Source organism: Suricata suricatta, chromosome 9 (assembly GCF_006229205.1).
Source record: "Suricata suricatta isolate VVHF042 chromosome 9, meerkat_22Aug2017_6uvM2_HiC, whole genome shotgun sequence".
NCBI classification, from domain to species: Eukaryota; Metazoa; Chordata; class Mammalia; order Carnivora; family Herpestidae; genus Suricata; species Suricata suricatta.
In genome coordinates, this window is record NC_043708.1 from 135,054,278 (window position 1) to 135,078,241 (window position 23,964).

The 23,964-nt window shown below is 49.4% G+C and overlaps 1 protein-coding gene and 1 long non-coding RNA gene across 5 annotated transcripts in view; one reads left to right on the top strand and one right to left on the bottom strand.

The window, feature by feature from the left end:
• Nucleotides 1–2,944, bottom strand: part of IDH2 (isocitrate dehydrogenase (NADP(+)) 2) — a 16,852-nt gene extending 13,908 nt beyond the window's left edge. The window contains exon 1 of the mRNA XM_029951304.1: nt 2,740–2,944. Within this exon, the coding sequence (XP_029807164.1) occupies nt 2,740–2,854 (115 nt within the window). The 5' untranslated portion in view covers nt 2,855–2,944. The remainder of the gene's footprint in view (nt 1–2,739) is intronic.
• A 155-nt stretch (nt 2,945–3,099) lies between these two features.
• LOC115301439 overlaps nt 3,100–23,964 on the top strand; it is a 36,290-nt gene continuing 15,425 nt past the window's right edge. For 2 of the 4 annotated variants that reach the window (XR_003913115.1, XR_003913114.1), the window contains exons 1-3: nt 3,100–3,403; nt 3,491–3,606; nt 18,007–18,085. This is a non-coding gene — a long non-coding RNA (uncharacterized LOC115301439). Of the gene's footprint in view, nt 3,404–3,490; nt 3,607–10,678; nt 11,683–18,006; nt 18,086–18,466; nt 18,508–23,964 lie in introns of those variants that run through there. The other 2 variants (XR_003913116.1, XR_003913117.1) reach the window with 2 other exon arrangements.

Consider the following 23,964-nt stretch of genomic DNA (forward strand, 5'->3'; position numbering starts at 1 on the left):
TTCCAGCACACCTTCCTGGCTAACTTCTAGCTTGTCTCACTGACAATCTCCACCTTAGGATTTAGGCTCTACATGGGCAGAAATCTTTGCCTCTCACTCCAGGCTCCATCCCCCAGCACTGTGCATGTGCCGGGCACACAGCAGCAGCACGATAGTTGGTGAAGTCCCAGATGAAGGTCAAGTTCACAGTCTACTTGGTCTATAGGAAGGGCTGCCCTGCCCTCATCTCCGGTTGGGATGAAATGTGCTCTCTCCTCCTCCCTGGCTCTTGCCACACGGAGGCCGCGGAGTTCTTACTGTCAGACTGCACCAGACCAGCACTGACGTACACAGCGTGGGGGGCGTCTCTGCCAGGCAATGGCAACTTGCCCTGAGAAGCTCAAAATTTATACTGTTTTTTTAATGTTTATTTTTGAGAGAGAGACAGAGAGACAGAGCATGAGAGGGGGAGGGGCTGAGAGACGTGAGACACAGAATCCGAAGCAGGCTCCAGGCTCCGAGCTGTCAGCACTGAGCCCACGCGGGGGCTCGAACTCAAAAGAACCATGAGATCAGGACCCGAGCTGAAGTTGTACACTCAACCGACTGAGCCACCCAGGGGCCCCTCCGCTGGCATTGTAAACATGTGTTTACACAAGTGTTTCCAATACCCAGAGCCTGGCTTCCAATAACCAGAAGGCCGTTTCCCGCCCAGGATGGAACCCAGTTCAGGAGGCTCCCTCCTCGATTGGAGGATTTGGGGGCAGGCCCCAGACTTTCCAGAGACTTCTCTTCCAAACCTACCAGGCCTAAACATGACCCCCTCCCAAACACCTTTGATGGGGCAGCCCCGGTCTTATCTGGGTCTTATCTGATGTAATCGAAACAACCCTCAGGGAGGGACTCATAATAACTCCGCAGGTGGGTCTCCAGAACTTTCAACAATCATTAAATAATCGCCCTGGAATCTGAGAGTGCGGCCAAGTCACCGAGATCTGACAAGGTAAGAGGCAGCGTGAGAAAAGTTAGAAGCGGCCCGGCGAGGAGTGGCGCTAAGGAAGGCCAGACAAGTCTTTCTCCCGGGGAGGGCCTGGGCAGAGCCCAGCCTCCCCCCCACGAGGCCCAGCTCATCAGAACCTCCACCAGCCGTCGCTGGAGGCCCCGCAATTGTAAAACTAGAGCCGTGGCATCACCAAGAGGCAAAGACACCAGAGGCTCTTAGCCAAAAAAACCATATTTTTTTCTTGTCATCAAGGGGAATGCCAAATATTATTCTCTCTCCGGTGGTGCTGCCAGGGGCCAAGCTCACAGAGGCCACAGTTGTAAGTGTCATGTCCAACTCAAACACTAAGTATTCTCCCCATTAATAACCCAACCAGCTTGGGAACTTCTGGAAGGACCTGCAACTAAAAGAACTTTCTTCTTCTTTTTTTTTTACCATCAAAATGGGAGAAGATTTCTTTACTCTCCCGAGATTTTGCTCAAGGTGATTTGGGGCCTGAGGGCACTGGGAACCTTGGAGTTGCAGGGCTGAGCCCTTCGAGACAAATCCCAGAAGTACAAAAGCATAAATGCCCTCTTTCTCCTTGGTAAGGGAGGCAGCGGCTGAGGCCTGAGCTCTCCCCCCTACTCCTCCCCAGTTCTGGTCAGCTGCTCCCACATGGGTTAAACATTACCTGCCCCAATGCCTGGGCCCCCCTCCCTCTTCCTCACTGTCCTGGCTCACTCCAAGGGGCTTCAGGCCAGGTCAGGAAAGGGGTTTCCGGGGCAACAGGCAAGAGCCGGGGCCAAGGGACCTACATTCTCCCTGCCTTTTGTAGTAGCTGGAAATGGAAAGCCACAGTGCAGGCCACACGCCACAGGGCGCAGCCTGCGATGGTAACGGGGTTCAGATTAAATCCTGCTTATTATGACCCGACCACTGTCTTCTCTCCTAAGCAGGGTGCTAAGAGCACCACAGAAAGCAGGGAGGAACGAGTCGGGAAAGTGACATTTTGGTGCGGCTGCCCAATCACCCCGTCTCCAAGGCGGGTGAGTGGGGCTCAGCGAGCAGCGCAGGAGCCGGCTGGCTGGCGAGAAAAGGCAGGTCAGGGCCAGAGTCCCCAGGATGGACACTTAAGTGTGACGGGGGGGGGGGGGGGGGGGGGGGGGGGGGGGGGGGGGGGGGGGGGTGAGGTGTGTGTGTGTGAAGGGTCCAAACAAAAGGGAAAATAAAACGCACGCTGCTCCAGCTGTCGCGTAAAAGGCTCTAAAAATAGCTGACGCGGGCCTGACAGCGAGGAGGGATTACAGCGCGCCCGGCTGAAAAGGAAAGGGAAGTGAAGGCCATCTCCCCGCCTTTGTCTGAGCCGGGACCGCGCCGAGACCCTCCCTCTCGCGGGGAGACCGGGCCTAGCGCTCCAGCTCTCTACTCTCTGGCCCGTCCCCCTCCCGGGGCGCAGGGTGGGCAGGACATCCTCCGGGCCCAGGACACCCCCAGCACCCCCTACAGGAATCGCTGGGGGCTCGGAGCAGCCCAGAACCCAGGCCCGCGCGGGGCCGCAGGACCCGAAGCGCCCGGGCCACCAGTTGCCACCGTCCTTCAAGTCCCCACCTCTGCTCCCGGGACGTCCCCGCCCCTCCCCCCGGCTCTCTGTGTGCCAACCCCGCCGTACCCGGCCCGCGATCGCCCCGAGTCGCGCTCCCCGGTCCCTGCCCCAGAGGCCGCCACGTCGCGGTGCCGGGCGCGCGCCCCGCCCGGACCCTCCTTGGGGCACTCACAGTGGCGCCGCGGCTGCTCCTGCAAGTTGGGGCCTGTGGGTGTCGCCGGCGCCCAGGCCGGCCCGGAGCCGGAGGCTCTGCAGAGCGAGCGCACGACCCGCAGGTAGCCAGCCATCCCGCCGAGCAGGCGAGCTAACCGACCGTGGCAGGCGAGACCCGAGCCGCCGGCGCTGCTCCCCGCTGCCTGGCGGCGGGCTGCCAAGTCCGGCCAGCCAGCACGGCGCGGGCAGGGGCGGGGCGGGGCTGCCGGGGACCGCCACCCGATTGGCCCGCGCCGGGGAGGAGGCGGGGCCGGGACCGGGGCCGATCCCGACCCCTCCGGAGGCTCCCGCGCAGGCTCGACCACGCCCCCCGCGCCGCCCGCGAGGCCATTGGCGCCGAGCGCAGCCCCGCGAGCCCCCGGGGGAGAGGCCGGGGGAACGCGCCCCGACGGGCGAGCGGGGACCGGAGCTGGGGGATTAGGGCAGCCGGTAGCGAGGCCGAACCACTCTCTCCACGATGCCCTATGTAAACCAGAGCGTCAACTGCTGACGAATCAGCTCCAAACGCCCCCAAAGTGAGCAAACTCCCGCGCGCTTGGCGTTTGCTGGGCTGAAACGCCGCCTTAACCGAGCGCGGGTTGCGAGTCCTTGAGCTGAGAGCGCGGCACGTCGGCCCTCCTCAGGTTCGCTCTGAGAGACTCCTGTCCCCTCCACGGGTTGCGTAGACTTGTCCGGAGGCAAGAGCTGAACTCTCTCCTCTGCCTCCCCAGAAGGTCAAGCTGCTGATCCTCGAAGTCGTACGGCAGGGCCAGAGTCCACTTTTGCCCCTTCCGAAACGGCAGTTTTAACAGACGTCGGGGCCCCCAGGAGACGTAGGTGCAATCACGTAAGTAAAAGGTTCCGGGCACACCCTGTGCTCAACGGTTGTGGTAGATGCCTATCACGATCCAGATAGTTCTTGTGCCGCCTGGACTGAATGAGCGCGCCCGCCAGCCACCCTGGCAGACAGTTCCATGTTTTGCCTGTTTTCATGCACAAGACCATACGGATTGGTTCTGGTATCCAGGGCTAAAGTCGCCTCACCCATGTTCTTGAAAGGAGACACCAGCTGGGGCGGGTTTTATTTAGAGAAGTGTGACCCCAGCCACCCCCCCCACCCCCGTCCAGGTCACACCAACTCTCTCCAAACACTAGCAACCTCGTTCTGTCCTGTGTCCCCAGCTCTCCCCTGCATTGCCTCAACAGTTAACATTGCCAGATGGGGCCGGGCCAGGAAAGCGACCTTGAATTACTGACTTCAAGGCGGCTTCTCCCTGTCCCAGCCGGGCAGAGCTACCGCTTTGGCTCTGAGATCCAGCAGACTGGATCCGAGGGGAGGTGGCTTTTGGACCCCCTCAAAGTCAGATCTCAGTCAGAGGCCTGATCTTAGGCCAGCGTGTCCCAGAATGACTCCCGATCCCTTTCACTCTGTTCCCAGTTCTCTTGGTCAAAACACAATCAAAGACCTTGGAAGCCTCTCTGGTACTTGGATTGATGCCATCCTGTAGTATCAGGCGCCTGGGCCTCAGTGTCCATACCTGTGAACTGGGAGAATGGACCCCCTGAGGATCCTTCTGGCCCGAACACTGAGACTCAGTGATGTATGGCAACGACCCACACTACCACTTGTGAAAAGGTCAGGAAGAAATTGCTGCCCATCCTGAGGGGCTCAGCGGTTCCTCTACACGGTAGATCAGGGTGTCAGAGGCCCTAGTGAGGGGCAACACGGAAGCCTCAGTATGTTCCAGAGTCCAGCCCTCATCTGCAGAAGGATCAGGGTTGGGGCACAAGTGTTCTTTGTTTACACAACACTAGCCTAGGGCAGTTGAGGCAAAGTCTTCTGATTAAACTGCTTCTCACTCCCTGCCTCCCAGAGCCGCAGCTCCATGCCAGCCTTCCCCACACAAAGCCTGTTTGGTGAGGCAGCCGGTGTCAACCTCATTGGCTCAGAGAGGTTGGGAACACTGACTCAAAGTCACAGAACCAGGAAGTAGCCGAGCTCTAGTTCCTACCCATATACCCGGGTAGGAGAGAGAAGGAGAAAACAGAGTCCCGGTTAATTACACTTGTTTGGCATTCTTGGTGGTCATAACTACTGGCCCTGAAATCCACTTCATAGAAAGATAGTGTTTAAAGGAAAAATGCTCAGATCCTCCAGTTTAGGGTCAGCAGAATTGGAAATTCCCACCCTTCCATATTTTTGTTTAATGTTTTTAATTTTATTTTAGAGAGGGAGTGGGCAGAGGAAGAAAGAGAGAATCCCAAGCTGGCTCCATGCTTAGCACGGAGCCCAACTCGGGGCTCAATCCCAAGATCGTGACCTGAGCTGAAACCAGGAGTCACGTGTTCAACTGACTGAGCCCCCCAGGCACCCCATACCTTTCCGTATTTTTAATCAAACCGCATTAGTTATTAAGACTAGGTCATATGCAGGTTCCCTGTGGGGGCACAAAAGTGCTCATCACTCAGTCCCTTTGGGAGCCAGACACACATCTGTGCAATCACCACAAACCAGGCACAAGAGGAAAGTGTCCCAAGAGGAGCTTAGAGAACAGTGAGGCATCTGTCAAAGACCAGATGACTTCTGATGAGGGAGTGCCTGGTGTGCTTAGGGCGGGAGCATCCATCAAGCTGGCCCTTAAGGGCATTTAAGACCTGGGAGTAGGCTGGACAGGCAGGCTGGGAGAGGTGGTCTGGTTTACATAAGGCTTCACCCAGGTGGACACCCCAGGGCCTGAGTTTCCTGGTGTGTTTGCAGGCAGGGCATAAAGCCTGACAGTAGCAGCAAGAGGGTGCTGGGGAGCAGAGGGTCAGGACGGGGCAAGGGAGGCTGGAGTCCCTGAACCAGGCGCTGGCCTGACACAACGTCCAGGCAGGACCCAGACGGTGTAGAGACCGAATCGGCAGGAATGGCAGCTGGCTGGACTTGGGCAGGGAGAGGAGTCAGAGTGACTCAGACTTCCATCCCTGGAAGAATAGGAATGCTATTATTAGAAATCAGAAAAGAAGAGAAGGCCGGGTGTGTGTATGGGGGAGGGGGGGTTGATAGCAGAGCTATTTATGGTCATTTCTAAACTGATTTCCCTGCCAGCAGCCTGTTCTGTCACCTCTCCAGTCACCTAACCACTGCTCCCACCACCGCCACCCTGAAGCACAGCCCAAGAGCTTTACTCCCCGGCCAGGTCCTGCAGAGCCCTCCCCCACCCCATACACTCGAGTCTGAATATCCTATAACATTTCCTGGCCTTCTCGTCCCTCACCGTCTTTCTCTACTTCTTCTTTTTCTTTTCTTTCTTTCTTTTTTTTTTTTGTCTTTCTCTTCTACTGGTTCCTCTCCCCAACAACCCTAAATGGAGCCATTCCCCCAAACAGCCCCTGACTCTGTGCACTGCCCCTTCCTCCCATCAGGTGGACTCTTTGCACTCCCAGGTGGCCAAGCCCACCTTTTCAAGCCTGCTCTGGGGGCTACGGGGGGGGGGGGGGGTAAGTACACAGCATTCATTTACACCTAAGTCATCATGCAAGGTAGACCCCCCCCCAATAAAAGAGCACACTATACTACTTTGATTTTAACTTTGTAAAATAAATCTGTGGACAGTAGCAAGCAAAGTCCAGACACAAATTTGGAAGATTTTAGAATACTATTTAATTTTTTTTAAGTTAGTTTATTTATTTATTTTGAGAAGTGCAGGGCAGAGAGAAGAGAGAGAGAGAATCCGGAGCAGGCTCCGCACCATCAGCACAGAGCCCCACGTGGGTCTCAAACTCACAAATAGTGAGATCATGACCTGAGCTGAAGTCAGGAGTCAGATGCTTCAGCAGTCGAGCCCCGCCAGGTGCCCCAGAATACTATTTAACTTTATGAAATATTGTCTCGGGTTGCTTCAGCGAATCCTTAAGAAAACTGGAGATCCAAAACCTGGAGCAAGGTGAAATTATCATAAAAGCATTAGAAAAGAACCAGAGGCCATGGGGAGGGGCAGGGGGAAAAAGAGTCAGTGAGAGGGAGGGAGGCAAATCATGAGAGACTCTTGAATGCTGAAAATGAACTGAGGGGTGAAGGGGGAGGGGGATAGGGGAGGAGGGGGATGGTCATGGAGGAGGGCACTTGTGGGGAGGAGCACTGGGTGTTATATGGAAACCAACCTGACAATAAACTATATGGGAAAAAAAAAGAAATGAACCAGAGGCATCATTACCGTCTTGGCAGCAGGTTCCTGGAGGGTAAAGGTTTTTGCCTGTTCGCAGAAGTCATTTGTTCTGTCTGGCTCCTGCCTGGGCGAGCCGCTCAGCCACCGGGCCTGGGTTCTTCATCTGCAAATGGAGATACTAACAGTCCCCTCTCCTAGTAGTTCTGAGGATTAAGGAAACTTGTACAGATTAAATGTTTAGAATGGTACCTGGCGCACAGGAAAGAAACCCCTTGGCAGTCTTGAAATTCAACTGAGTAAAATTTAAAGATTGTTTTGGCTTTATTCAGCATTTCATGAACTGGGTAGCTTCCTGTCTAGCAGGTAGAAAGGAGCTCCAAAGACCTGTACAAAATGAAAGGCTTTTGGAGCACCTGGGTGGCTCAGTCCTTTGGACATCCAGCTCAGTTTCAGCTCAAGTCATGATCCCAGCGTCGTGGGATTGAGCCCAGTGTCAGGCCCGCGCTCGCTCGCTCTCTCTCTCTCTCTCTCTCTCTCTCTCTCTCTCCCTCTCTCCCTCCCCCTCCCCCCACATTCTCTAAAATATGGTATGGTATAGTATGGTATAGTATAGTTTAATATAATGGCTTTTATAGGGATGCCAGGGTGGCTCAGTCAGTTAAGTGTCCAACTTCGGCTCCGATCACGAACTCATGGTTCATGAGTTTGAGCCCCGTGTCAGGCTCTGTGCTGACAGCTCAGAGTTAAAGATTTTTTAAAGTAAATAAAGAAAATGGCTTTTATAGGCAGAAGGGGGCAGAAAAAGGAAGTTTCTAGCAAAGAATGGATTGTTTCCAGACAAGGTCACCTTCCTACAGAGAACACAAGGGGTCTATCAGGCGATTACCTTACCAGTGCTGAACAGGTAATTCTCCTGGCTAAAGGTAGACCAGGTAATTGACTGGTTAAAGGTCACGTCCCTGGGAGAGGCTGAAACTGCCATTAGGTTAGGTATTAAGTCTTGGGTTGCTGACACCAGACTTAGCACAAGTAACTCCATTTTTGGTATTTTGGGACCTAATGTTGTTTTTCTTTTTCTTTCTTTTTCCTTTTCTTAAATTTCTTAAAAACATTTATTTATTTTTGAGAGACAGAAAAAGACAGATCATGAGCAAGGGAGGGGCAGAGAGAGAGGGACACACAGAATCAGACGCAGCCTCCAGGCTCCGAGCTGTCAGCACAGAGCCCGACGTGGGGCTTGAACCCACAAACTGTGAGATCATGACCTGAGCCGAAGTCAGACACTCAACTGACTGAGCCACCCAGGTGCCCCTTTTCTTTCTTTCTTTCTTTTTTTTTTGAGAGAGAGAGCACAAGTGGAGGAGATGGAGAGAGAGAGAGAGAGAGAGAGAATCTTAAGCAGGCTCCACCCTCAGCATGGAACCCCACGCGTGGCTCCATCCCAGGACCCCGGGATCATGACCTGAGCCAAAATCGAGTTGGACACTCAAACAACGGAGCCACCCAGGCACTCCTGCTGTCTCTTTTTTAACAGTGGTGTTAATATTGTCCATTCACTTATATGAATGAGCCCCTGTGACATGACGCTTATGACCCAGGGATAGAAGAGAGGGCACATTCCATTCCTGGGGGGCCTCAGGTCACTGGGGGTGTCAGGGGGATGGATGTATAAAGAGGTCTTTTCACTATACAGTGGATGTGATTGAAGGGAGTGTTAGCTTAGCTAGTGTCATCTCTTTGGAGAGCAGTTGGGTAGCACGCATCCTTTTATAAAACGCACGTACCCTTTCATCCAGAAAGTCCACTTAGAGTGACCGGATACCATAGAAATACTGAAGGATACTCAGAGACGAAAGAGCAAGGTTTTCACTGCAGCACTGTTTATGGTCTCGTGCGGCACCTCCATGACTCAGTCGGTTAAGCGTCCAACGCTTGATTTTGGCTTGGGTCATGATCTCACGTGGGCTCGAACCCTGCATAGGGCACCTCGCGGAGCACAGAGCCTGCTTGGGATTCTCTCCCTCTCTCTCTGCACCCCCAAAAAATAAGTAAAATAAACTTTAAAAAAAAATGAAGTACATCTTTTATTTGCTGATCCAGAAAAATGTATTGTAATACACTAAGTGAAAATAGAAAGTTGCAGAGAAATATCCCATTGTCATATACATACATATATATGAAAAACACATATATGTGAAAAACTGAAGGTTCCTAAACCAAGAGAGAGCATGGGGGAGGGGGTTAGGGGAGACTCAACTTCTGTATATAATTCCATATGGTTTGAATATTATGTAATAAGCATCTGTTACATTTATAACCAGAAAAAGAACAAACAAGATAAATACTTTTTTAATTTTTAAAAGCAAATGCCACGGTAACGTGGGTGCTGAACAGTGTCCCAAGTCCTAGCGCAACTCACTCTGGCCACGTCCTTCACGTTGAGGCTTTTCCTCTGGCTTCCTTTCCACCATCGGGAGGGGTTGAGGGGAGTGAAGGGTTAACGGGGCTGGGGGAGGGGAAGAGGAAATGAGGTGGGGAAAGAAGGGAGAGGGGCCCTCAGGCAATCCCTGTGCTGGGTGGCTGGCCACGGCCCTCCGCTGGAAGGGGAGGGGGGCGTGGGGGGTGGGGCTGCGCTGTTCCTGGTAGCCAGGAGCACAGAGAAAGATAAGAACTTAATATAAAGTCAGGTGGAGATGAGAACAGGATGGTCCTGCCTAGAACAACGGTTTGGTTCTCAAAGTGTGATCCTCAGACCCTGAAGGGGGAGGGGCGGGGCTATCCCGGAAGTCACCTTCGCAGTGTTAAAGTTTGCCCACGTGGGGAAAACTGCTGGCACTCTACCAGCAGTCACGACACAGAAGCACCAAACCACTGTAGCAGTGATTTGATTGCTCACCACGTCATTCTTTGGGTTTTAAGAAAAAGTATGAAGGTATTCTTAATAAAGCAGCAAAAAGTAATCACTATATTACATCGTAACTCATGGGTATACTTTTTGCAAATAGCCTAGATAATATAAGTGGGAAGTGTGCAGAAAGGGACCCTGATGGAGGCTCAGATCAGACGGGTTGTCTTCTGGGAAAGCACTTAGGCTTATTTGAGTTGCTTTTTTCATAGAACACCATTTTTTAAAATATTTATTTCATTTTGAAGGGAGGAAGGGGCAGAGAGAGAGAGGGAATGAGAGCCCAGTGCAGGGCTTAAACCTACAAACAGCGAGATGACCTGAGCTGACATTGGGCGCTTAACCAGCTTAGCCCCCGAGATGCCCCAACATTTAAACTTTCACGGAAAACTAAAATTTTGGAAAACTTGTACATACCCCCTGAACTTGAGAGCTTCCCAGTTCTTAATGATGTTGCTAATGAGATTGGTGGCACATCCAAGTGTGATTTTTTTCATACTGTGTAGAGAAAAGCGTCAGTTTTTAGAAGATTGGCATAACTCAGCAATCCAGTATTTTCCGGGTGACCAGTGTGATGTTAAAGTGTTATGCATGATTAAAAACTCTATTCAAGAAGGAGTTTAGGGGACAGCTAGGTGGCTCAGCCTTATAAGCCTCCAGACTCTTGGTTTCACCATCGGTCATGATGTCACGGCTGGTGAGTACCAGCCCCTCATCAGACTCCGCTCTGAGAGTGCAGAGCCTGCTTGGGATGGTCTCTCTCCCCATCTCTCTGCCCTCCCCTCCTTGCTCTCTCTCTGTCTCTCTCTCAAAATAAATAAACTTAAAAACTATTTTTAAATGAATGTATTTGAATGTAACAGATGCGAATGTAGCAGAGGAAGAAAGGCGCATTGATGTTGTTCTGGGTTCCACGTTATCTTCACCATATGTGAAGATAAACCGGAAGAAACAAAGGAAAGGCGAAGGCACGTGGTGAGAAGCAGCTGGGCTTGGGCAGAAGATTCACCTGCCCTTGGCCGTCAGCGCGTGCTTTGATGTAAGAAGTGAAGAGGCTGCGCGGACCCAGGCTTTCAGAGAAAATGAGGGCATTAGAACTCCAGGAATCTTCACTGCTTCACACTGGATGAAAACAAGCGTGTGACAGTCACAAGGCTGTGGGAGGACCGGTATGGACCGCATACAACCGGCCGGCTGACTGTTCTTCACGCTCAAGGACAGCACATAAAATTTTGGGCACGGGACAGCCCAGCGGCGCTTCTGGGAACTCGCACGCTTCTTGTAAAGATCCTAAACCTGATAACTGAGCAGAAAATCAATCATTTTCTCTCCGCTTTCATGGGGAAGCCTTGAAGTGAGATTATGTTTCCTCTGCAAAATTATTTGATCAGGATATGTTTTAATGAAAGGAGCTATAAAGCTAATTTTTGACACAGAAGCACCTGTGGAAATTTGGAAAATTGCAATCATTTTGTCTCAGTCAAGATCAGTGGTTTACTTTAACTCAAGTGGCACACATCCATCTTTAACTCAAGTGAAAGTCTTATCTCCAGAAATGTTACCTCTTAGATGTTCTGTTCATGAATCTTCCACTTTAAGGCGGATGTATCCTTCAATGCCTTGCCCGTCTTATACGAAGGTTGTGGTACAGAAATGTGTTTGGGCTTTGTCCCCCCGTCCCTGGCACAGAACTCCTAAACCCCTTGGAATTTCCCGAGTGACTGAAGTGTCCTTCATTATTCATAAACTGGGACAGAATCTCCTCTGCTCAGGACCTTCTGGACCTCACTCTCGTGTACCTCTTCATCTGACTGTCCACCAGAATCCTTTAGATATGCCTTATAATAAATTGATAAATGAAAATCAACATTTCCCCGAGTTTTGTGGGCTATTCCAGCGGATTAGGGGACCCGAGGAGAAGGTCATGGAAATCCCCAGTTTACAGCCGGTTGGTCCAAAGGGCAAGTGTCCCAGATCTGCAATTGGCATTAGTCTCGTGGGAATGAGCCTCTCCCCTATGGGATCTGATGTTGTCCCCAGGGAGGTGATGTCAGAATTGAGTTAAATTGTGGGACATTCAGTCCTGCTGAGGATCGGAGAATTGCTTGGTGTGGGAAAACCAACTAGAAAGGGGTACTAGTAGGTAACATAACTAACTAGGTATAGCACACTTTCTTTTTCTCTCCCAAAAATGTATCTTATGGTATGAGCGGCAAGGAGAAATAACTCTCGAAATAGAGGTGCACCCTCAGCTACTGGTGCCCCTGGCCGCTTTCTTTTTCAAAATCAACGACCTGCAACTGCCTTAATTAAAAAAAAAAAAAAAAAAAAGCCCCCTGTGTCTGGTCTCCTTCCTGGTGCGGTGAACCTGGGGGGCCTCGACCAGCCCCCTGTCTCCCCTGACCCTGGGTGCATGGGCACGCTGTCCCGTCTCTTAATTTTCTCAAGCTCCTGCTTAACTCCTGTGGGAAAGAATAGCTCTGAATTGCTTTAATTCAATCACACTTGTAAAAAATTACTTTCTTCCACTCCATCATCTGCTTTTAGAATTGTGGATCTTTAAAAATTAAACGGTTGGGGGATAAGTCACTGGAATCGACTCCTGAAATCATTACTGCACTATATGCTCTTACTTGGATGTAAATTTAAAGATAAATACAATTCATTTTAAAAGTAAAAAATTAAATGTTTGGGGCGCCTGGCTGGCTCAGTCCAAAGAGCATGTGACTCTTGATCTCACGGTCGTGTTCAAGCCCCATGTTGGGTACAGTTTACTTAAAAAAATAAAATGACTTTTTAAAATAAAGTAAGTCTAAAAAATAAAAATTAAATGGCCTTTTATAATGGGGATATTATCTGCAGTATTTGAAAAAGCTATTGAAATCCTCCTTCATGGGGTGCCTGGGTGACTCCGTCGGTTAAACATCCGACTTTGGCTGAGGTCATGATCTCAGTGTTCGTGGGTTCGAGCCCCGTGTCGGGCTCTGTGCTGACAGCTCAGAGCCTGGACCTGCTTCAGATTCTGTGTCTCCCTCTCTCTCTGCTCCTCCCCTGCTTGTGTTCTGTCTCTCTTAAAAATAAACACTAAAAAAATATATTTTTTAATCCTCCTTCGTTTTCTTTTTTCCAAACAAAAATCTGCATGACCAGATCTCCTTCCTATACCTCAGCCAAAACAACACGCACAACACACAATGCAAATTCCAGGTATTTCCATCAAGTCAACTGGGAAGAGACTGGCAAAAATGTAAACAAACAACTCTCCCCACTAAGTTTTCTCCGGAGGGAAACACTGTTTTATTTTATTTTATTATATTTTATTTTTTGAGGGAGAGAGAGAGCATGAGTGGGACGAGGGGCAGAGGAAGAGAGAGAGAACCTGAAGCAGGCCCCACGCCCAGTGTGCCGCATCCAACAAAGGGCCCAATCCCACGACCCTGAGATCGTGACCTGAGCTGAAATCGAGAGTCATACCCTCAACCGACTCAGCCACCCAGGCACCCCTGGATACATAAACGTAAAAAAAAAAATCTACTTTAACTTTTAATTCAGTAAGTGTAGTTTTATATAACTCCTACAAACAAAGCTTTTTGGGGTCCTCGACAACTCCTAAGAGAGTACGGGGGTCCTAAAACCAAAACGTTTGGGAATTATGCTAGAGGAAAGCGCTAGCAAGTCAACAGATGGGTGGATGGGTGGGAGGTGTTTGTGACCCTGTTATTTTTGAAAAAGCCATGTCAGCTGTTTGGTGGAATATTCTAACAGTTACATTGTTTCTTTTGTCTGATTTCCTTATCATTGGATTCAAGTTAAACACCTTTAACAGGAATTTTACATAGATTGTGTCATTCCTAATGCATCCCATCAGGACGCCGCTGATGCTCGTGTGTCCTGTTTTAGTTAGGACTAACTATATTGAGAATTTTCTTTTTGACTGTGATATTTATGTATTTATTTAAGATTTTATTTTATTCTATTTTTTTTCATTTATTTATTTTTTGAGAGGTAGAGTAAGACAGAGCATGAGCAGGGAGGGTCAGAGAGAGAGGGAGACACAGAATTGGAAGCAGGCTCCAGGCTCTGAGCTGTCAGCACAGAGCCCAACATGGAGCTCGAACCCACCAACCATGAGATTATGACCTGAGCCAAAGTCCGACCCTTAACCAACTGAGCCACTCAGGCGCCCCTGTTCTATTTTTTAAAGTTTATTTATTTATTTTGAGAGGAAGATCAATGGGGGAGAGGCAGAGAGAGAATCTCAAGCAGGTTCCGCACTGTCCCCGCAGAGCCCAATGCGGGGCTCAAACTCACAAACCGTGAGATCATGACCCTTGCTGGAGTCGGAGACTTAACCAACTGAGCCACCCAGGCGCCCCTTCAGATTTTATTTTCCGGTGGTCTCTACACACAACATGGGACTCCAGCTTACAACCCCAAGATCCAGAGTGGCATGGTCTAGCGACTGAGCCAGCCAGGGGCACCTTGGTTGTGGTTTTATATGCTGTTGCACCAGGTCGAACGCTATGTCTGCTTCGACACTTACTGACTCTTCCTTTGTGGTCCGATATGTGGCCACATTTGTAAATTCCACCTGTTCTTGAAGACAAAATATGTGCCCCGTATTGTAAGGTACAGAGTTCCGCCTCTGGCCTTGAGAGCAGCTTCGCCATTGTGTTCTTCAAACTTCTATTCTTACAAATTGTTCTAAGTTCTCTTTGTTTCTGAGAGAGGCGTTAAAGTCTCCCAGTATGGCTGTGGATATTGTCTTCTCTATAATTCTATCCATGGTAACGTGTATATTTTAAAACAATGTCAAGTGTAGGTTCGAGGTTGTTATATTTTTCTTGTGAATTATTCTTTTGGTCATTAGGTAACAATAATCTTTATACCTAGTATGGCTTTTTGCTTTAAGATTTACATTGTGTTACATTGTTATGTTGTATTCTGTTATATAATATTGCTATACATTTTTACCTTCAATGATATTTGCCTGATAGATATTTTCTCATGCTTTTTACTTTCGTGTTTTCCACCACCAGGTTTTGCATGTACCCACATGTAGCTGAATTTTATTCTTGTAACATAACTTTGAAAGCCCATGCCTTTAATAGATACATTTAAACGAATCACTGTACAGGGGCGCCTGGGTGGCTCAGGCGGCTGGGCGTCTGACTTCAGCCCAGGCCATGATCTCACATCGTGGGTTCGAGCCCTGTTTGAGGCTCTGTGCCGACAGCTTGGAGCCTGGGGCGTGCTTCCGATTCTGTGCGTCCCTCTCTCTCTGCCCGTCCCCTGCTCATGATCTCTCTCTGTCTCTCAAAAATAAATAAATGTTTAAAAAAATTAAAGAAAAACTAATCACATATACAGAGATTACTGAAGCTTTTTAACTTATTTCTCTCACTCTATTTTGCATTTTCTGTTTGCCATGCTTTTCTTTTGCTTTTTTTGTTTGTTTGTTTGTTTGTTTGTTTCTTTATTTTGAGAGAGAGTGAGAACGCGCACCCAAGTGGGATAAGGACAGAGAGAGAAGGGAGAGAATCCCAAGCAGGATCCATGATCCATTCAGATCATGACCTGACCTGAAATCAAGAGTTGGATGCTCAACAGACTGTGCCTGCCCTTCTTTTGCTTTTGTTTCCACATCCTTTTTAGTTTTCTGTTGGATCAATTAAGATTTCTTTATTCTCCCCCACTCCCTTTACTGGTTTAGAAATTACACATTCTTTTTTTTTTTTTTAATTTTTTTATGGATTTTATTTATTTTTGAGAGACAGAGACAGTGCAAGCAGGGGAGAGTCAGAGACAGAGACAGTGCAAGCAGGGGAGAGTCAGAGAGAGAGGGAGACACAGAATCTGAAGCATGCTCCAGGCTCTGAGCTGTCAGCACAGAGCCCAATATGGGGCTCGAACCCACCAACCGTGAGATCATGACCTGAGCTGAAGCCAGACACTTAACCGACTGAGCCACCCAGGCACCCCTAGAAATTATACATTCTAGTTCTACTCATTTAGAAATTAAATTCTTGGGGCGCCTGGGTGGCTCAATCGATTAAGCCTCTGACTTGAGCTCAGGTCAGATCTCACATTCGTGGGTTCGAGCCCCGCGTCGGGCTTTGTGCTGACAGCTAGCTCAGAGCCTGCTTCCGGTTCTGTGTCTCCTTCTCTCTCTGCCTCTCCCCTCTCATGCTCTGTCTCTCTCTGTATCAAAAATAAATAAAACATTTAAAAAAATAAAAAAAATAGAAATTAAATTCTTTTTTTTAAGTTTATTTATTTATTTTTGAGAGAGAGAGAGTGAGCAAGGCAGAGGCAGAGAAAGAGAAGCCCAAGCAGGCTCCACAGTGTCAGTGCAGAGCCCGATGCGGGGCTCAAACTCACAAACCATGAGATCATGACCCAAGCCAAAATCAAGAGTCAGGCACTTAACCGACTGAGCCACCCAGGTGCCCCTAGAAACTAAATTCTTAACTTGACTCTACAAAAGTTTAAAACTGATCATTTTTCTTTCTGGTTCTTAGAGTTATGAGAAAGTTCTATGATTTCTCTCCAGTTTTTCCTCTCCTATAGTCCTTGTTCTGATTTCATTGTATTTTAGTTCCAGTGAGTTTTCTGAGCTCCCTGATGCTTTTCAGATAGATTCATCAGCACGTTTTGCCTGTTCCTTAGCTCAGGGTAGTGTCTTGTGTTCCATCACTGAACGGGTCTTTCAACAAAGGTCTGTGGTTAGTTAACATCCTCTGTCCAACTCTAGCCTCTATCCTCTCTCCTTTTTTTTTTTAACGTTATACCGTAGCCCAGTGTATGTATACATACATATGCAGAAAAGTACGCAATTATCGATGTAGGGAATGTTCCACAGGTCACTGCCCAGCTCAGGAAACCTCACACCACCAGCACACCAAAAACTCCTGCAACCTCCTCGGCACTGTTTTCCCCCAACGTCCCCCAAAGTAACTGCTATCCTAAATTCTACTAAGATGGACTGGGTTTTGCCTATTTTTGTTTTGATGGAATCAGACAGCATGTACTCGGTTGTATCTTCCCAGCACTGCATTTGTGAGATTCATCCATGCTTCTGCATAACGTAGTTGTAATCTATTCTGTTGCTATCTCACACTGTTTTATGAATCTGCCACCATTAATGGATCCATTCTACCCTGGGTGGACATTCGGTTTTTTTCTGGTTTGGGGCTGTTGTTAATGAGGCTTGTGTCTAGCACTTGTCTTTTGCTCTTGTGTGTATGACATTCCAGTGGATGACACTTAGTGAATTACTGGCTCATAAGTCACTATGTAAGTGTTCAGCTTTCACGAACACTGCCAAATGGTTTTCTGAGGGATTTGGTTAATTTATTTCACACCAGCGACGTGGGGGAGCGTCAGTCTTTCATTTCGGTTTCCCCACATTTTCACTAACACTCAGCACTGACATTCTTTTCAATTTTGGTCATTCTCCTGGGTGTATAGTGGTAATCATGGCAGGTTTTTTTTTTTAACTTTTATTTATTGATTTTTGAGAGAGAGAGAGAGAGAGAGCATGAGCAGGGGCGGGGCAGAGAGAGGGAGAGAGAACCTCAAGCAGGCTCCACATTGTCAGCACAGAGCCTCATGCAGGACTCGAACCCACGAACCATGAGATCATGACTTGAGCCAGAATCGAGAGTTGACATTTAACTGCCTGAGCCACCCCAGCGCCTCTCATGGTGGTTGTAAATCACATTTCCCTGGAAACTGAGGGGACTGAGCTCCTTTTCAGGTACTTAATATTCGTTTAATTATTCTCTTTTATGAAGTGCCTGCCTCAAGTCTTTTTTTTTAATTTTTTAAATGTTTTATTTATTTTTGATACAGAGAGAGACAGAGCATGAGAGAGGGAGGGTCAGAGAGGGAGGGAGACACAGAACCAGAAGCAGGCTCCAGGCTCTGAGCTAGCTGTCAGCACAGAGCCCGACGCAGGGCTCGAACCCATGAATGTGAGATCTGACCTGAGCCGAAGTCGGAGGCTCAACCGACTGAGCCACCCAGGTGCCCCTGCCTCAAGTCTCGTGCCTATTTTTCCCACATTGGATTCTGCCTGTTTGTGATTTATTTAAATACAGTTTGATATATATTCTGGTATGAGTTCCCTTTTTGGATATATATACTGTAAAAGTTTTCTCCCATTCAGTGGCTTTTTTTCCCCCAACAGGCTTCATGCCCAGTGCGGAGTCCAATTCAAGGCAACTCTGGACCCTGAGATCAAAACCTGAGCGGAGATCAAGAGACAGGTGCTTAACCGAGTGGGTCACTCACGTGCCCCAGGGGCTTACCTTTTTATTCTCTTAATATGTGTTTTGATGCACAAAAATTCCTTAATTTTAGTTTAGTGCAACTTACTGGCCTTTTATGGGTATGCTTGGTTTCCTGTTTCATTAATCTTTCCTACCCCAAGACTATGAAGATACTCTGCTGTAGTATCTTCTAGAAGTTTTATTGTTTCAACTTTCACATTAATGTCTATAATTCACCCGGAATTGATTTTTGATGCACCCTCTTTCAGACGTTAAGACGTGCAAAGCAACACGTTTCCAAAATTGATAAAATATAGTAATGTGTTCACCATTTTAATTTTCTTTTATTTTTATTCTTTTTAATGTTTATTTTTGAAGGAGAGACAGAATGTGAGCAGAGGAGGGGCAGAGAGGGAGACACAGAATCCGAAGCAGGCACCAGGCTCTGAGCTGTCAGCACAGAGCCCAACGTGGGGCTCAGACTCACAAGCTGTGAGATCATGACCTGAGCCAAAGTCAGATGCCCAACCCACTGAACCCCCCAGGTGCCCCTCACCTCCATTTTTTAAACTAATACTTTATGGGCATTTTTCTCTGCCATTAAGTATTCTTCTATAAGAGAATTGTTTTTAAGTTTATTTATTTATTTTGAGAGGGGAGTGGGGGAGAGAAAGGAGAGATTGAATCCCAAGCAGGCTGGGTACCGTCAGCACAGATCCCACCAACCGTGGGATCATGACCTAGGCCAAAATCAAGAGTCAGAAGCTATACCGACTAGCCACTCAGGAACCCCTAGAAAAGTTTGTTTTGTGTGTGTGTGTGTGTGTGTGTGTGTGTGTGTGTGTGTGTGTTTAATGTTTATTTATTTATTTTTAAGAGAAAGAGAGATAGAACATGAGTTGGGGGGGGGGCAGAGAGAGAGAGAGTGTAGTGGGGAGAGAATCCCAAGCAGGCCCTGAGCCATCAGCACACTGCCTGATGTGGGGCTGGAACTCAGGAACCATGAGGTCATGACCTGAGCTAAAATCAAGGCTGCTTGGCCACCTGAGCCCCCCAGGCGCCCCAAGAGGTTTTTTTCAATAGCTGTCAAGTACTCGTCACATGCTCTCCCTGGCACAGGTCTGGAATCAGACAAGCGTGGTGAATGTCCTGTCCTAATCTCTTCCAAACTGTGTAATTTTCAACAAGCTATTTAAACACGCTGCGGCTTTAGCTTTCAGGGCGGGTGGTGGGGGGGGTCCAGATCTTGAACTGAGCTGGGTATGCCTTCAGATCTCAATTCCTAATTAATAATTGATTGACTTAGAAGCAAGCCATCAGCCAAAACAATGGATCATTAACTCTAGAACAGTCTTACTTATTAAAGTCTCCTAAAGACCCGGGATAGGCCACAGTCTGTAAGTCCGCTGTTTCATTGGCTGTGACTAAGGATGGCACAGTTACATCAGAACGAATGCTCTCTGGTAGTTGGAAGCTACAGCCCGCATTGGCAGCTGGGAGGGAATGGTAACTGAGCCTCTTAGTCACATTCCCTTATCGGATCAGTGGATCAGCGGATTATTCTTTTATCTGTAGAACTAGTGGTTAGGAGAGGATTCCAACTTTCTCTTGGCTGACGGCCTCAGGAGAGAGTTGCTTAACTTCTCTGTGGCTCACTTTGTCCTCTGTAAAATGGGTAGAGTCAGAGTTCAATACCAACCTTGCAGTGATGGGTTGTCAGAGCGAAGTGCGTGCGCCACCACGCCACGGGAGGACGCGGGAAGGGCCTATCAGAGTGGCTGCCGGTGCTTGCAGGGCTGGTGGGGGCTGGGTGAGACTCGTGGCTGACACCAAAACTGGAGTGCAGGAACCCCAAAGGCTGGACCGTTTGTTTCTCAGGGCCGATGAGAAGATGGACTTCCCGACCCCGGTTTGGCTGGTGAGGTGGTGCCGGTAAATGTTATTAAGAACCAGCCGGGGGAGGAGGACGGACGGTGTGTGTGCACGCCCCGATTTCCTGACGTAAGCACTTCAGCCAGGGCCGATTTCAAAAGACTGGCCTGATGTCACTGACCAGAGTCATACAGGGTTTCATATTAGATAGTATTTCTATCATACAGATGCACCAGCTGCGAATAGCCTCAAGGGAATGGATACTAGTGACATACCGTAAATTAAGTAAGAAGTGATGAGCTTTGAGTTCTTTAATATAATTTATTTTTTAAAATTGTTTATATTTTATTTATTTATTTATTTATTTATTTTGAGAGAGAGAGAGAGAGAGACAGATTGCGAGTGCAAGCTGGGGAGGGGCTGGGAGAGGGAAAGAGAAATCCCAAGTAGGCTCTGTGCTGTGAGCACAGCAATTTTTTTAAATATTTATTTATTTTTGAGAGACAGAGAAATAGACCGTGAGCAGGGGAAGGGCAGAGAGAGGAGACACAGAATCTGAAGCAGGCTCCAGGCTCTGAGCTGTCAGCACAGAGCCCCAGGTGGGGCTCGAACTCATGAACTTCGAGATCATGACCTGAGCTGAAGTCGGACACTTAACTGACTGAGCCACCTAAGCACCCCTAGAAGTTATTTAATTATAAATTTGTATAACTTGATTTTTTTTAATGAATTTCTTTTTTTTTTTTCTCTTTGAGAGAGAGAAGGCATGAGTGAGCATGGCACAGAGAGAGAGGGAGAGAGAGAATCTCATCTGGGACAGAGAGAGAGAGACGGAATGAGAGAGAATCCCACTCTGAAAGCGTGTAGCCTGAATCAGGGCTCGAACTCACCCAATGTGGCTAGAACTCCTGAACCATGAGATTATCACCTGAGCTGAAGCTGGATACTTAACCAACTGAGCCACCCAGGCAGCCCTGTAACTTAATTTTGTTTAAGTTCATTTCAGAAATCTCTGCACCCAACATAGGGCTCGAACTCAGGACCCTGAGATCAAGGGTCTCCACTCCTCCAGCTGAGCCAGCCAGCGGCCCCTACAGAACCTAATAGTTCATAATGGCTGTGTTTAACAACCCGCCTGCAAAGTTAACAGTGGACGCTCGGGAGCCTGTGCGAACTGGGCACAGCCACCGCTGAATTAGTCCCCGGCTTTGGAGCCTGTAATCATGGACAAAAAACATTCATGTTCAGTCCAGGACCCGGCCCTGGAACAGTGTTAAGGATACGCTCAGGGTACTTCTTAAATGCTAGTGCTCGTCCCTCCCCCACGACACAGCCCAGAAGGTGACCTTTTCCTTCCCTGACTCTAAGCTGTTTATCATCCCAAGCCACCGGCACCCCGCACACTTCAGGACGGACAATCCCAGGAATGCCTGGGACGCTCACGTAGGACACCGTGGCCAGCCATGCGTTGAACCCACGTCAGGTGCTCACAAGGTCACCCAGATGGCCCCAAGGAGAGCGACCTGCTCCTCTCTCGGCCCCGTGACACGGGTTAGGAATGCCCCTGGCAAATAGACCTCTCCAGTCCACCGCCCTTGTGTGTTTCAAAACCTGGATCCAAACTACCATTTCCCACTCGACTTGTCTTGTCTCCATCGCGTGTCTACCCCTGCAAGTCACGGAGACAGTCGTGGTGGTGACAACTACATGCTCTGGGCACGTGCTCTAGGATTAACCCACGTAAGCCTCATAGCAACCCCGTGAAGTAGGTACTATTCTTGTCCCAAGTCCTGTGGACGAGAAATCAGAGCTCAGGCCGGGTGCTAACCTGCCCACGGTTACAGTATAGAAAGGACCCGGTATTTTTGCTTTCTCCCTCAAATGCCTTCCTTCCTCAGTTCACGCACGACTATATTATATTCTTTAACATATTGCTTACTACTAAGCGTTCTCGGGCGTAAAGGCAGTACTAGAAACGATGGGTCTGGAAAGATTGCTCAGGAGAGGGTGTGCTGTGGAATGGGGTGGGGGAGGGACCACTGATGAGACCGTGGGGGTCACCAACACTTAAGGGCCCCCGAGGAAGAGAGGACCCAGAGGGCTGTCATAGATGTCCACGCAATGGCCCATGGCGGGGAAGCGACAACGTGGAGGAATACCTAGGCACCAAAATCCAGAATTCTGGATTTAGCGATCCAGAAGCCATCGCTGATCTTGGCAGCGGTCTCTTCTTTATTTCCTTACCGGACGGGGCGGAGGCTGACCCGGACGAGACCCCAGTCACAGCGGGTTGAAGAAAGGCTGGGAGGTAGCAGTGAGGTCAGCCAGTATAAACTCTCTTCCAACGAGAACGCGGGAGGGAGACGCGAGATGGGCGGAGGGTTTGGGGGGGTGTAGCTCTTAGTTTGTTGTTTTTTAATGTTTACTTATTTTGAGAGCAAGAGAGCACAGGGGAAGGGCAGAGAGTCCCAAGCAGGTTCCGCACTGTCAGCACAGAACCCGATGAGAGACTCAAACCCACGAACCGCGAGATCATGACCTGAGCCCAAGCCGGACGCTTCTGCCTCCCCGGCGCCCCTGTTGTTGTTTTTAACTGGGAATACCGTTAGCAAATTAATACGCTGAAGGGAAGGAGCCGGCGGAGGTGAGGCTGAAGGTGCCAGTGAGAGAGGAGGGTGATGGGGGAGGGAGCTGAGGGCTCCAAGCTGCAGAGCGGGGAACGAGTGGCAGTGGGTGCTGCCGGTGGCCTCCGAGCCTTTCGGTGGGTGAGGGGGATGAATAGTTGGGGACAGCTCACCACGGCCCGCCCGTAAGAAGTGAGGATTTCTCGGGGCACCTGAGTGGCTCAGTCGGTTGAGTGTCCAACTTCCGACTTCTACTCACGTCATAATCTCGCAGTTTGTGAGTTTGAGCCCCGCACGGGGCTCTGCTGTCAGCGCAGAGCCTGCTTCAGATCCTCTGGCTCCCTCTCTCTCAAAAACAAATAAATATTAAAAAATTTTTTACAAACTGAGGATTTCTTTCCACCATGTGACATCACAAGCAGTAGGTGGAAGCTGATGGGCTGCAGCCTGGGAAAGGGCCCTCACCAGACACGTAATCAGCCCACACCTTGAGCTTGGACCTCCCGGCCCTCAGAGCTGCGAGAAATCAACAATTGTTGTTTCCGTCGCCCAGTCTACAGTAATTGCTACAGCAGCCTGGCCTGTAGCCCCGTGTGCAGAATGAGGAAGTGAGTCGTTCTGCCCAGAACAGGGCAGGACTTCAGCTCGAGGTCAGTGATTTTTCCACTGTGTCACGGCATGTACCACAGGTGCCTGAAGCCTCCCCTGACTTGGTCAAACAGAAAATACGTCCTTGGAATTGGTCTCCCTGGTCTCAACCTAGACACAGGACTTCTGCGCAAGCACTTGCCCTTTTCCTCCAAAACAGATTTACTTCTTTGATGATTTAGACCTGACTTTCGTAAAGAGGCAGATAGGTTTTCTCCCTGATCTACCTACTGGTAGTGGCGGCACGGAGCCCATGTGGAGAGAGTTCTGTGATCGACTAGCCAGGTCTGCCAAGGGCAAGGCAAGGGGAGAGTTAATCCTGTGTGCTAAACGTTTGCCCAGGCTAGTGAAGAGCTGGGGTAGGGGACAAACTGGACAGGCTCGCTTGGCAGAAAAGCTCGGGAAGGGAAGAGATTCCGGAGCAGTCTGGTTTCTGTCTCCCGGCTGAGCAGTCTGGAGCCGTGTGGCTGCCGATTGAGAAGATTTCTGCCTATACGGGGGTCAAGGCAGGGGGACCCACGAGGGAGAAGCACACTCAGCCGCAGCCCCTGCGGTTTTATTGCCCTCCCCACCCCCACCCCCCCCGACCTTGAGTCCGGGGCACAGCGAGCAGGAGCAGGCAGTTACCAAGATTTCCGGGCAAGGCTTACTCTTGGCACCCAGGCCCGAGGAGCCGCGGAGGCCAAGGGCCTGTCAGAAGAGCTTGGCAGGAGGAATGCTGAGTTTGTGTTC